The following is a 15,354-nucleotide window of genomic DNA, read 5'->3' on the forward strand; positions in this document are numbered from 1 at the left end:
TGATTGCATCATTCTATAAACTCTGTAAATTTTCAATTGCACATTGACTATTTCTTCTATTCATTCTCAAAGTCCTTTAACCTTGTACTTTTCTTTATCTCTGAAACTCAGTACCAGTCAGTACATTAGCAGCATGCTGTCTGATAACTTTATCAGAGTGTAATCTCACTTCTCAGAGGTATACAGCCTTTCATTTCTTATTCCACTTCTACTTCCCCTGTAGGCCAGGGAGGGAAATTTTCTACCTAGGGAGTTTATCATTATTCAATATTGATGTTACTTGTCCAACAATCACCCACTTGAATGAGACCATATGTCAACCACCATTAGCACTTAAAACTTATCAATACTTATTTATACACAAAAAGCTCTTTTTGTTTTGTGGGGGATTTTTGCTTTCTAAATTTCATGTCCTGATTTAAGTCAGGGGGAAGAATGAAAATACAATGGAGTGTTAGGAAAGAAATACATCTTTTATCTATTCAAAAATGTTCACACTTGTTTGAGACTGTAAGTCAGGATTATTGTGACCCAGAAAGTACCTCTCGTATTGAAGAAGTACTTACCATCCATGTGTGAAGTTACCCTGTTCTTGCCACTAACACATATAATAATGGCCCTTTCTGTTTTACTTTTAGCTACACAATGCCAGTTGGAAGCCCTGGAGATGCCTGTATGATTGAAATGAGTGCAGATGGAAATCCTCCGATGCAGAAGAAAGACACAGAGGCAGCCCATGTTTCTCAGGTTGGAAAGCAAATATCCAGTTTCAAATGTTATTAATTGTGTCACGATATTTTAAATATTTGTTTTTAAATTATTAAGTGCTGCTGTTTCTTTATTGAACACATTTCTTGTAAAAACTCTCAAGAAAACAAAAGAAAATTCATCTCTGATACTTTAGGCATAATTAAATAAACTTAACGTGGTCTGTCATTATAAAACTTTTATTAAGTTTAGCAAGAAATTGATTTTCCTGTCACAATTTGGCTATAATATATTGTCAAACCAAAAAAAAAACCAAACTCACTGCCTTCAAGTCGGATCCGACTCATAGCGACCCCTCCTTGGGTTTTTGAGACAGTATCTCTATGGAAATAAATTGCCCAATCTTCCTCCCAGGAGTGGCTGGTGGGTTTGAACCACCAGCCTTCTGGTTAGCAGTCAAATGCCTTAGGCACTATGCCACCAGAGCTCCTATAATATATGGTACTTGTTTAAACAAAAAAGAGAGAGAGCACTCTGGAATGGGAAAAGGTTAGAAGATACCATGCAATACTTAAAACTTTACCTTTTAGAAGACACAATGGTACTTGTACTGCAGTGTTAAAAGCCTGTTCTCAGTTAACTAATTTTACCATGGCCAGCAAGTTTTTCTTACACACTTTGAATGAAGCTAAATTGAAAGAAGGGAGGATATCTCTCCCTCTAAAGACCAAGCAATTGGCTAAAATCTTTTCGTTTTAATGATGTGGTTGGTTACGTGCCTTTTAGTATGACTTTATTAACACATTTAAGATAAAGAATTCCCGGTTCATTTAATCATCATGGAGAGTTAATCTGTATAATTATAGCTCCAAAGTGCTAATTTTGGTAGGCAATAAAGCTAGCAGTGTGCATTGCCCTAATGAATTGAAAATTTCATTTTATTTCCATCTTTTTCCTATATAGTCTCTTATTCAGATACACAGATGTCCAAAAGAAGCACCTAAAAACATCTAATCTTTGAATAAGTACATTGTTGTGGCTGGTATTAGATACTGTCAAGTAGGCTCTAACTCAGAATGATGCTGTGTGCAACAAAACAAAACATTGCCCAGTCCAGTGCCATCCTCAAAATCCTTGCTGTGCATGAGTCCATCATTGCAGCCACTGTGTCAATCCATCTCATTGAGGGTGTTGTGCTTTTTTGCTGACTCTTTACTTTATCAAGTCTAATATCCTTCTTCAAGGACTTGTCCCTTCTGACAACATGACCAAAATAGGTGAGACAAAGTCTGGCTGTTCTCACTTCTAAGAAGCATTCTGGCTGCACTTCTTCCAGGACAGATTTGTTGATTCTTCTGGAAGTCCATAGTATTTTCAGTATTGTTCCCCAACAACACAATGCAAAAGTACAAATTCTTCTTCTGTCTTTCTTATTCATTGTCCTTTCATATGCATATGAGGAAATTGAAAATGCTTGGGTCTGGCACATCTTAGTCTTCAAAATGACATCTTAGCTCTTCAACACTTTAAAGAGGTCTTTTGCAGCAAATTTTCCCAGTGCAATATGACGTTTGATTTCTTGACTGCTGCTCCATGGATGTTGATTGTGGATACAAGTAAAATGAAATCCCTGACAACTTCAACCTTTTCTCTACTTATTATGATTTTGCTTCTCAGTCCAGTTATGAGGAATTTTCTTTTTTATGTTCAGATGTAATCCATACTGAAGACTGTAGTCTTTGATCTTCATCAGTAAGTGCTTCAAATCATCTTCACTTTCAGCAAGCAAAGTTGTATGATCTGCATAAAGCAGGTTGTTACTGAGTCTTCCTCCAATCCTGATGCTGTGTTCTGCTTCATGTAGTCCATCTTCTCAGATTATTTGGAGCAAATTGATATTTTGGACCATTCCAAAGAAAGGTGATCCAACAGAATGTGGAAATTATCAAACAATGTCATTAATATTCCACACAAATAAAATTTTGCTGAAGACAGTTAAGCAGTGGTTACAGCAGTATATTGACAGGGGGCTGTCAGAAATTCAAGCTGGATTCAAAGAGGACATAGAATAAGGGATATCACTACTGATGTCAGATGGATCTTGGCTGAAAACTAAGAATTCCAGAAAGATGTTTACCTGTTTGATTAACTATACAAATGCATTCAATTGTCTGGATTGTAACAAATTATGGATAACATTGAAAAGAATGGAAATTCCAAAACACTTTAATGTGCTCATGAGAAACATGTACAGAGAACAAAAGGCTGTTGTTCAAACAGAACAAGGGGATTACTGCATGATATAAAATAAGGAAAGGGATGCATCAAGTTTGTATCCATTCACCATACTTTTTCAATTTGAAAACTAAAGGTCATTAAAAAGACAGGGAAGAAAGAAAACACAAAATGGATGTCATAAGAGACTCTGAAACTTGTTCTTGGGCACAGAGTAGTTAAATAGAATGGAAAAAAAAAATGAAATAAAAGAGCTGAATAGAACATTTCAATGGGCAACTCAAGAAAACAAAGTAAAATGTACAGAGAGCTGTATTAGAAACCAAAAGGGAAGAACATGCTTGACATTTCTCAAACTAAAAGAACTGAAGAAAAAAATTCAACCTTAGAGTTGTGATATTGAAGGATCCTCTAGACAAAATATTAAATGACACAGGAAGCATAAAAGAAGAAACAGTCACTGTACCAAAAACAATTGGTCAGTATTCAACCATTTCAGAAAGTAGTGCATGATCAAGAACCAAAAGTACTGAAGGAAGAAGTCCAACCTTCACTGAAGACAATGACAAAAAACAAGCCTCCTGTGGTGGTTATGTTTATATATGAACTTGGCTGGGCCTGGTTGAGTGGGCTGAGCAGCTGGTGGTAGTTATTCCTCATGATAAGACTAGCCATCAACTCCATGGTGGGATCTACCATAAGCAGCTGGGTAGCTGCCTTTGGCATGTGGTCTGCTTCCTGTACATAAGGAGAAGCTTTGGGGAATGGTCTCTAGCCTATGGCATGCTTGCATCCTGCATGTAGCCATGTCATTGTTCAGCAGCCTGCCATGTTCTGCCAACCTTGGGACTTACAATGGGCTTAAATTAATGACCTGCCGTGTGGTTTGGTAACATCGGGACTGTGCCTTTTTACTCGTCAACTTTAGGGCTTCTCAGCCTCAACAGCCAGCAGCTGTCTAAGTGAAGAAATGCCTTTAGCTCCATTGGGCTGGGATCAGGAGGCAGAGCTGGACCCCAAGGTTGAGGGGCTTTCACCCAGCCCCTAGAACCTGGCACTTTGAACTTGGACTTAAAGCCTCCAAATTGTAAGAATAAACTCCTGTTTGTTAAGGCCATCTCATTTGTGGTATATTCCTGTCAGTGCAACACTAGGTGACCAGAACAGGATTTGGTACCGAGAGAGTGGGGTGTTTCTCTGACAGATGCCTAAAATGTAGAAACAGGAGTGGAGTGTGTCCTTGACCAGAGACCTTGGCAGAGAGACCCCAGCATACGCATGACAAACAGCAGGAGCAGAACAAGATACCGGCATGAGAGATGGCAGGAGCAGAGCTGAGAGAACCAGCATGAGACAGCAACAGCCTTACCAGCCCACGGAGGAGAAAACTGGATGCCTTTGGTTAGGCAGCTTACTGGGAGAGTGGGTTGCCTTCAGGCATTAATTGGTAGAAGAGACCAGCATAAAATGGAGTAGCAGGTTGGCTGGTCCACGGAGCAAGAAAGCTGAGTGCACACCTCCAAGAATTGACAGAATACCAATTGAAATGTTTCAACAAATGAATGCAACGCTTGAAACCTTCATTCATCTATGCCAAGATATTTGGAAGACAGTTCCCTGGTCAAATGACCAGAGAAGATCCATATTTTTGCCCATTCCAAGGAAAAGTGACCCAACTGAAGGTAGAAATAATAAAACAGTATCATTAATATCACCAAAATCCAAAAATCAAACTCATTGTTGTGGAGTCAGATCCGACTCACGGCGACCCCTCCTTGGGTTTCCAAGGCAGTATCACTATGGAAGTAGATTGCTCCATCTTCCTTCCAGGGAGTGGCTGGTGAATTTGAACTGCCAGCCTTCTGGTTAGCAGTCAAATGCCTTAGGCACCACGCCACCAGAGCTCCTCATTAATATCACAAGTAAGTAAAATTTTGCTGAAGACAATTCAAAAATGATTGCAGTAGTATATGAACAGGGAACTGCCAGAAATTCAAGCTAGGTTCAGAAGAGAACATAGAACAAGAGATAATATTGTTGATGTCATATGTGCCTTGGCTGAAATTAGAGAATATTAAAAAGATATTTACCTATGTTTTATTAGCTATGCAAAGGTATTTGACTGTGTGGATCACAACAAATTATGAATTACATTGCAAAAAGTGAGGATTTCCAGAACACTTAATTGTGCTCATCCAAAAATGTACATAGACCAAGAGGTAGTCATTCATATACAGAACAAGAGGATAATGAGTGGTTTAAAATCAAGAAAGGTGTGCATCAAGATTATATCCTTGCACCATTCTTATTCAGTCTGTATGCTGAGAAAATAATCTGAGACTATATGAAAAAGAAAATGGCATCAGAATTGGGAGAAGACTCATTAGGAACTATTGAGATGCAGATGACACAACCTTGCTTGCTGAAAAGGAACAGGATTTGAAGCACTTATTGATGAAGATCAAAGACTACAGCTTTTAGAATAGATTAAACCTCAACATGAAACAAAAATTTTCACAACTGAACCACTAAGCAGCATCATGATAAAAAGAGAAAAGATTGAAATTGTAAAGGATTTCATTTTACTGCAATCTACAATCAACACCTATGGATAGAGCAATCCAGAAATCAAATGGTGTTATTACTTTGGGCAAATCTGCTGAAAAATTCTTCTCTAAAGTGTTATAAAGCAAAAATGTCATTTTAAAGACAAAGATACGCCTAACCTAAGCCATGGTGTTTTTTATCACCTGATATGCATGCAAATAGGAGCTCTGGTAGCACAGCGGCATAGTGGCTAAGGCATTTGACTGCTAACCAGAAGGCTGGTGGTTCAAACCCACCAGCCACTCCTTGAAGGAAAGTTGGGCAGTCTACTTCCATAGTGATACTGCCTCGGAAATCCAAGGAGGGTTTGCTATGAGTTGGATCCGACTCCATGGCAGTGAGTTTGGTTTGGGTTTTATGCATACAGATACTGGACAACAAATAAGGAAGAGTAAAGAATTGATGCCTTTTAATTGTGGTGTTGGCAAAGAATATTGAACATATCATGGATTGCCAGAAGAATGAGTAAATCTGTCTTAGAAGAAGTACAGCCAGATGCTCCTTGGAAACAAGGATGGCAAGGCTTTCTCTCACATACTTTGGACATGTTATCAGAAGGGACCAGTCCCTGGGGAAAGACATAATGCTAGGTAAAGTAGAGGGTTGGCAAAAATGAGGAAAACCCTTTGTGACATGGATTGCAACAGTGATTTGCACCAATAAGCTTAAACATAGCAATAATGTGAAGATGTCACAAAAACGGGCAGTATTTCGTTCTGTTGTACATGGAATCTCTAAATCAGAACTGACTCGAAGCACCTAACAACAAAAATACCAGAGGAAATTGAATATCAGACTCAGGTAAATTTCATAGTGATAAGAAAAGAGATTTGACTCCAAGTTTTCTGATTCCCAGACCTTTGATTGTTCATTTACAACAGGCAACCCCTCCACTACTCCCCATTTTCCATAGCAACAGACTGAAGAATCTTGGAGTGGATTGTTGGGGTAGGAATAAATTGTTTTCATGTTCAAAAAAAAAAAAGTAATGTAGATCCCAAGTTGGCCAAATATTTAGATTTAAAACATGGATTATCCAATGATGGAAAAATATATGAAAAGTTCATTATGAAAAATATAATGCAAAGCATTTAATGTGATTACATATTTATTAACTTCTTACAGCCATTTTGTTTATATTAAAAGCTTAATATTCTCCTATAAATAACATAATCTGTGGTATTAACTTATAGCTATTAATGAACCACAGTTTTACTAAACCAAATTTAACAAGTACTCAGCAAATGACTTTCTGTTGTTGAGAAAAATAAATATATCTTGTAATCATAGCCTCTTCTACAAAATCAGTCACCTTGCCCTTTAGGCTGACTGAATGAAATCCTAGTCAGTACTTAAGAAATATCCCAAGTAACACACAAGCACACAGAGTTACATTTTAACACATAGGAATAGAATTTTTAATTTATAAAAAATAAACTTAGGATAATGAAAAACAAATGCATTCATGATTATTAGAAGGTTCTCTAAAGGTCTACTGGCTATTTACTGCTCACACAGTGAGCACAATCACAAGCTTTTGCAACTCTCCCTCCACCTGTTCAGCCAAATTCAAGTGCTCTGAAGTTTGAGAGAATGACAACTGTCTTCCAATTTGGGTTAGCCCCAAGGCCCAATTTGGTCATTCTTGTGGAAGCTATGTCATGGGATTCTATCAGATTAGATCTAACTCATGGGTGTTTCATAGGCTCCTCAGGCCAGCCTAGGTAAATAATGCCTTCTCCCATTTGAGATAAATCCTGGCAGGATACTGTCTGTAAAAGAACACTTAGCAGTGATTTACAGGTGTTCATTGTAAATTTGACTTTTTGCTACTCCCCTTTCCTTTATTGGGAGCTCCGGTGGCATAGTGCCTAAGGCATTTGACTGCTAACCAGAAAGCTGGCAGTTCAAACCCACCAGCCACTCCTCAGAAGGAAGGTTGGGCAATCTACTTCCATAGAGACCACCTCAGAAACCCAAAGAGGGGTTGCTATGAGTCGGATCCAACTTGACGGCAGTGAGTTTTGTTTTTTTGTTTTTTTGTTTTTTGTTTTTTGCTTTATTATTACAGTAGAAGGATGGTAGAAGTTTTAGGAATAAGACATGTAAGCACCAAGGATTTCATGAAGTTGAAACCATCTCATTTTAAGAGTCATGGACTTTGGGAACAAATTATCAATAAAAGGTTCTAGCCCTACCTCTGTTCATTATAGTCTAGTGGGGATTGTTAAGTATATACAAAATACTATACAAAATGGTATTTTTCAGTTTACAAGCCCTTAACAAAACCAGGCCAAAACAAAGAGAATTAAATCTCAAATGCAAAATCATGATTGGAGAGAATTGTATTTTTGTTTGATAATTTTGAAAGTAAAGAGTAGAAATTTAGTCTTAATGCTCTGGTAGCGTAGTGCCAAGGCACTTGACTGCTAACCAGAAGGCTGGCTGTTCAAATCCACCAGCCACTCCTTGAAAGGAAGATTGGGCAATCTACTTCCATAGTGATACTGCTTTGGAAAAGGAGGGGTCACTATGAGTCAGGTCTGACTCAATGGCACATAAAAACAACAACAACAGTAATAATAATAGCTAATCCATAGAGTACTAACTGCACCACATACTGTTTGGAGAATATCTCATATTTTAACTCATTTAAACCAACTAACGAACCAACCCACTGCCATCAGGTCAACTCCGACTCATACCAACACCGTAAGGCAGAGTAGAACTGCCCCATAGGGTTCTCAAAGCTATAAATCTTTTTTCAAGGCTGCCTCATCAAGCCCTTCCAGCAGCTGGTGGATTCTAACCACTGACCTTTGGCTTAGTAGCCAAATGTGCCTTTCAAAAATGGATAAATCCCAAAAAGGTAAATTCTATTATCTCCATAATACACACTATGAGTGTTAAGTCACACAGAGGTTTAATTTCTTTCTCAAGGTCATACAACTATACTGGGATGCAACCCACACAGTTCAGCTCAAGAATCCATGATTTTAACCTAATCTATACTACCTGACAACATTTAATATAGTTTTTATCCTTACCCATTCTATTGCAATTATTACCTCTTTCCTGTAACTCACGCTTTAATGCATGCTATCATTCTAACTATTTAATTTCTTTATGACTTACTTCCCCTTACCTTTAATTACCTTATAAAAACCAAACTCACTACTATCAAGTCAGATTCAACTCATAGCAACCACTCCTCATAGACAAGAATAACCTCTTTTTTTTTTTGCATTTTCATGTGCCTAGGTCAATGTGTCTACAGAGTAGCAACTCAGTTTGTTGATTGTTTCACTGAAGTTCAGGTCTGCCTTTAGAAAAGGTGATAAGATATTATTTTGAGAACATTTCCTAGCCTAGAAAACCTTGAGAAATCCAATTTTAGTTGCTAAATATGAAACCAATGAGGACTTCCATGATACATATCAAAAACAATTTAAAAAAGAAAGAAAAAAAAGCTCTTTCTATGTACTTCTGCATGGAAAACACATATGTAATGCCAGAAATTCAATATAAGTGCCACCCAGTGTTCTATGTTATATTAAATACATAGAGAATAAATACATTAGAATAAAGCTATATTGATATTCCTCCTCTAGTGCTGTCAATTGAGGGTATCCCATATGCTGAATCTGACAAAATAGCAAGCTTCCAAGGGAGTATAAAGCAAGAAAAAAGACCTAACAAGTAGGAGACTAAAGAAAATTATGATTGGCATTTAGGTATGTCTAAATGGAGAGTGTATCCAAGATCATATATAGGGTTGGCAGACAATGGGCCTATAAGTTCATGTGAATGATCAGAATTCCCAGGTGTATAGTAGAGCTGACAAGGGGCAAGGTTATGGTCATTACTTGGTCACAGCCAGCTACCCAGAGGGACCGAGTAGTTGATCCTGCGGGCTTGGGACCATAGTCGCAGGGGACATCAAGCTCAATTGGCATAACATACTATACAAAACATTGTTCCACCTACTACCTTGGCGAGTAGCGACTGGGACCTTAAAAGCTAGGAAGCTGCCATCTAGATGCAACAACGGGTCTCTCCTCATCAAGAAGAAAGAAGAAAACCAAAATTAATGGAAACAATCAGTCCTAGCGACTGGTACACCATCCGATCTGCAACCTATACAACTATGAGACCAGAAGAACTAGATGGTGCCCAGCTACCACTGCCATCCACTTGGAAGGGATGTAGGAGATCCTGCATAAAGAGGGAGAACAATGTGGTACAAAACTCAAAATCATTTGGAGGCAAAAAAAAAAAAGAAGGTGGGGACCAGGTTTGCTGGTCCAATGGAGCCTGGTGTAACCACTGAGACTATGGCCCCTAGCTGCCCTTCAGGTCTGGAATTGAACCCACAACTGTGGTTTCCAGCCAAACAAAGTACAGGCAAGTGAGTTAAACATTTACCTCAAGTAGACACACGCCCTGGAGAGAACAATCATGGGAGAAGGAAGGCTGCTTATGCACAGGGAGATAGCTCAGGGTGCAGAAGAGTGTGAAGGGATGGACACTGGGAGGAGGTAACTATGGGGAGGAAGTGGGAGGGGAGCTGTTGCATTGTAAATTTTGGTCAATGACATGAGACAAAGTATATGTAAACTGCTGTATGAAAAGTGAATTTACTCTGTAAATCTTCACCCAAATCCTAATAAAAAAAAAAAAAATCTATAAGAAAATTAAGATTGGGTTCCATAAATCTGGTCATGTGTAATAAACTTGTATTAAGCCTCCTATTTGCCAGGCACTGCCATGAATTCTGGGAGAATAAAAATTACCGGTGTGGAGACCTTACCCTAAAAAGGACATAACTTAATATACAAGAGACTGTACTTCCACAGGTTATCATACTACAGGGCAAAGCAAAGAGATGAGGGAGAGAAAGAAAGCAAGACACAGAGAGATAGACAGATAAAGAGGAAGAGACAGAGAAAGAGAGACGGAGGAAAGAAATCTTTTAATTTCAGGTGGATGAAGTTTTTAAATATTCCTGCTTTTCCATCCCCTTTTATTTACTGTCCCTAAATAGTTTTTGAGGGAATTCTGATAGCAAAGTAGTTAAGGCATTTGACTACTAAACAAAAGATCAGTGGTTGGAACCCACCCACTCTGCAGGAGAAAGATGAGACAATCTGTTTTGTAAACATTTACAGCCATGGAAACTTTATGAGGCAGTTCTACTCCCCCTATAGGGTGACTATGAGTTGGAATTGACTTGATGGCACTGGGTTTGGATTTTAAATTTTTTTTTTTTTGAGAATTTAAGCCTTAATTCACCTATAAAAAGTTAATTTAAATAAATCCCTCTTCCCAAACATTTTACCCAACATCTCTTGTCTAAGTTTATTCTAAAACTTAACTTCTGGTCTTGAATTTGTCTGCATATAATTTAGATAACAGGTTAACATATGTCAATACACAAATGTTTGATGATGACACTTAAATAAAAATCAATGTGTTTCATTTACAAGTCATAATATTCCTGGGCGAAGACAAATATTCTCTGACAATTAATCTTAACCAAAAAGTACATTTGCAGTTACCTTACCCATATTTTATAACACAAAAGTCTTTTAACTTCAGAAAGACTTGAGGATGTAAAATAAAACTATATATTGAATCAATATACAGTTACAGAAATAGATACTCCAACATCTAAATTAAAACAAAACAAAATAAGATACATAGCAGCTTCTTTTCTCTTCTGATTTTTAGACATTTTCTTATCCTTATCTAATCTTCTTGTTTTATTCCCACATATTATAAAAGATGAACTATATTCTTCCCTCAAAGGAAATTGAGAGGAAAAGGAATGCACATTTCACTCTTGTAAGATGTAGAGTCCTTTTCTCTAAGTTACCATTCATATGTTTCATTATCCTGATGATTCTTCCTTGATTGTCCATGTCTGTTCTCTGTGGTTTTATCTTGTAAGATCATATCTTGATGTCAGACTCTATTCTCCATAGTCTGATTCACAAGGAGTTATTAGAAAAGACTTATTTTAAAGACCTGTCTCCTTAGAAATGATTATACACAGAAAAGGCAGCTCTTGGATAATTGAGAGTCTGGGGATAGAGTAAGTCAACCATTTTAATGGTTATCTATGTGCAGTCAATGGCAGCTCCTTTTTTAGACATTTCAGGACTCCAAGAAAGCTTGGGTCTCAGATCAGAAGAAATACAAGAGCCATCTACTTCCATTGTTTGGGTGTTTTTTAATGGTCTAATAAATCATAGACAGCTCTATAGACTTTCCCTCAGATCTGCCTGACAGAAGAGATGGGTATTCTTCCATCCTCTATCAGCTCTGTGCTAAAATAGCACACTTGTCAAAGCAGTGAGAGGTTTACTGTACTAGGTGTGTGATCAATACACAAAGACTTCAGAGATTCTCCAGAGAGAAAGGTCATGGCCTTGGATTGACAGACTCTGCAGATTTATGATAGATCCCAATTGCCCTTAGCAGTGGATCACTTATCTTAACTGATAAAAGAGTTCCCTGATAATTTGTTAGCGTAATTAACATAAATTGACTTAGCATATGAGATAGGTTGTGAAAACAGACACATTTGTGATCTGTGTGAGGACTCTATTGATATACCTTGGAACTTTTAGCTGCTTTCCATACCACTACTTCTAAAAATAGTCACCTTCTAGGACTAAAATATGAAGTACTCAGGGAAAAAAAACAAAACAGGAATCACTCTTAGAAACAGAGTCTGAGTCATTAAATAAAGAAGAGCTCAAATACAGAGTTAACTTGACCTAGAGTGGGTCATGAAGATGTTCTGATGTTCCTAGAATTAAACATGCTTCTGTTCTCTAAAAGCATTCACTTCAACCTAGTACATATTAACATCGATGTTAAGTGATATTACTAGGCATCTCCCACCACTCCTCCTTCTAGAGTTCTAACTTAATTATTTAACTTAATATTTGAATTCTCAAAAGATGGCTATATTATTTTATCTGTACTGCTATTTAAATACTTTTGGGACATCAGCATGGGAGATGTGAGAGTAGTCCGGTGGTGGAGACATCAGTGATGTAATCTATACAAATGTTGCTGCATCTCCCTGTCATATGCCTACTGACCCTGAGGAGTAGGGTCTCATTACAGGTTAATCAATACTTCAGTGGTAGCTCATGAATTCCTACTGAGGGGAATTGCATTTTATGTCTATCTAAATTATGAGAAATCAATTATATGTTGGTTGGGGGTGGGTAAATCATGCCCAAGATGTTATCATCATTCTGGTCAATTAGTATAATCTCGACAATGAGCATAAGAAGTAAGAAGTGAATTTGCTATTGTCTCAATTGGTATAAATGTCCTTTTGCCTCTTCTAATGATGTATTTCACCATACAGAGATTCTGAATTTCTTATACGATGTGGCTTCTTAATGTATGCTTCATCTAATGCTACACTGACAAAATAAGCATTTTCCCCAGAATTAGTAGGAAAATGTAGCTGCATTGAAATTATTGGGAGCTACCACATTAGTCTCCAATCTGATGCCTGAAGTATTTCAAAGGACAATTTGTTGTTATGTGCCATCGAGTCATCTTCGACTCATAGCGACCCTTCCTTGGGTTTCCAAGGCAGTATCTCTACAGAAGTAGATTGCCCAACCTTCCTTCCGAGGAGTGGCTGGTGGGTTTGAACCCCCAATCTTCTGGTTAGCAGTCAAGTGCCTTAGGCACTATGCCACCAGAGCTCCCAAGGACAATTTAGATTCTATGAAAGGCTCATCTTACACGCAGACTTTAGAACTAACTCCCTGTGGCTCTCATGTATTATCCAAATGAAGGTAGATCAAGGACCCAATTTTATAAAGACTCCCCTTTTTCTACTAATTGCCTATAAATGGGCTGTTTGCTTTTGAGATAGCATGGGTTGTTTATGCCTTATCAGAACTGGAGCCCTTCCTAGATCTGGTTTGGGGGATGAAGGGTTAATAAAGAGACTTACTATAATCTAAGCTAACTTCTACTTCTGATGCATATTTGTCTTCATCTTTTGGTGGAAAACTGAACAGATGTTAAAATGTAATATTTCCAACTTTCTAATATGCAAGCACCATAAATTTTACTCCTATTTTAGAATAAACTATAATACAATTAGTTAACATAGCTTCATTTTATTAATCTATATATTTGATAATGTACACCAAATTGAAATGCAAACACTTGAATTTAAAGATATATTTTGTAATCGATTAGCAAATTTTCTTGAGTACCTACTTTTTTTGTGCTAAATTACATTAGATATTGTGAGAGATGCAAGAGAAATGTAAAATAAAAGCCCTTTTCTAAAGTAGTTTATCCTACTACCTAGCAGAGGTAACCAAGAATTGCAACCTGTTTATGCAGAAACACACATTATAACTTACAATTACAAAATAGAACACCTTATAATAAGATTTATTGTGTTACTTTTCCTACAGGTATATTTTGATTCAATTTACCTTGGCCATATCCCTGCAAATGTAAAAATCCGTAAGAGTGAGGACCATAATTATGGGTTCAAGGGCTGCATTCGAGAGCTTCAAGTAAATAGCAAAGAATTCTTTATCATTGATGAAGCACGATGTGGAAAGAACATTGAGAACTGCCATGTCCCTCGATGTGCTGATCATCCATGCTACAACAATGGCACCTGCACCAGGTTAGTATTAGCCTCCTAAACCCAAACATATATTGCTATTGTTGTTGTTGTTGTTGTTGATGATGATAGTTCCTGTCAAGTTGATTCCAACTCATGGAGAACATGTGTGCAGAGGAGAACAGCTACATAAGATTTTCAAGGCTATGACCTTTCTAAATCAAATCATCAGTACTGTCTTCCAAGTAGTCCCTGGTGGGTTTGAACCATCAACCTTTCAGCTAATAATTAAGAACTTAACCATTTGTGTTACCTATATTACATTCTTAAAACAACAAATACCAGGAGTATTATCATCTGGAAGAGGGGCGAGAATGGTCTGGAACCCTTAGGGAATTTTATGCATCACCTGGATGATATACACAATGTGGAGGTTACTTTTTTGCTCACAAAAATTTATATATTATAGCTCCAATTAAAAGAGATCACCAGCCTCTGAAAATCACTAAGTTTGAATCAACCTAACTTTAGCAATTTCAAATGGATCCAAGGAGTGCTGGTGAGTTTGAACCACCAGCCTTCTGGTTAGCAATTAGATGCCTTAGGCACTACACCACATTGATTGTAATGTAGTTATTATTTTTATTTTGTTTTCGTTTAGCTTCACCTTAAAAAAAAAAAAAAAAGATTAGATGAGGTCTCTAAGGTTAAAAAAAGAAAATAAATATCTATATCTATTTCTTCTTTTTATTAGTAATTTTATGTCCTTTTCCTCCTTGCAGTAAAGATCCAACATCCTTATAAACTTAAGAAAAGCTTAATTAAAATTACTTTCTGCTCCACTAAAATGTCTTAAGTGAATTGACCCTAAAGGGAGTTTAATTTGAGCCATATAGAACATATTCTCAAATTTCTTCTTTCCTCTGAGAAATCATTATTTTACAACTACAAATAATGACAGACTGGAAGCATGTACAGTTACAATAATTTAAATCTAAAAATTCACCAAATCTCACAAGAAATAATTAATCTACCTCAGTGTCTCTAAAGGGCAAGCCATCAGGTAGTTAATGACTCCATGAAAGTAAACATCTATACACATAGTGTGAAAATGAGAAAAATTCTATCAGAAAGCAAGACAGGTAATGGCAAGCAGAGATGGGCTCTAAAACTAATCACTG

At 37.2% G+C, this 15,354-nt stretch overlaps 1 protein-coding gene across 1 annotated transcript in view; it reads left to right on the top strand.

Annotated features, from left to right (window-relative positions):
* The window catches only part of LOC103210485 (protein eyes shut homolog), an 837,058-nt gene that overhangs the window by 455,396 nt on the left and 366,308 nt on the right, over positions 1-15,354 (top strand). Inside the window, 2 exon segments of the mRNA XM_007956404.2 lie at positions 639-747; positions 14,016-14,236. Coding sequence (XP_007954595.2) covers positions 639-747; positions 14,016-14,236 — 330 coding nt within the window.

This window comes from Orycteropus afer, unplaced genomic scaffold (genome assembly GCF_000298275.1).
Source record: "Orycteropus afer afer isolate SDZICR_OR568_19922 unplaced genomic scaffold, OryAfe1.0 scaffold00615, whole genome shotgun sequence".
Classification (NCBI taxonomy): Eukaryota; Metazoa; Chordata; class Mammalia; order Tubulidentata; family Orycteropodidae; genus Orycteropus; species Orycteropus afer.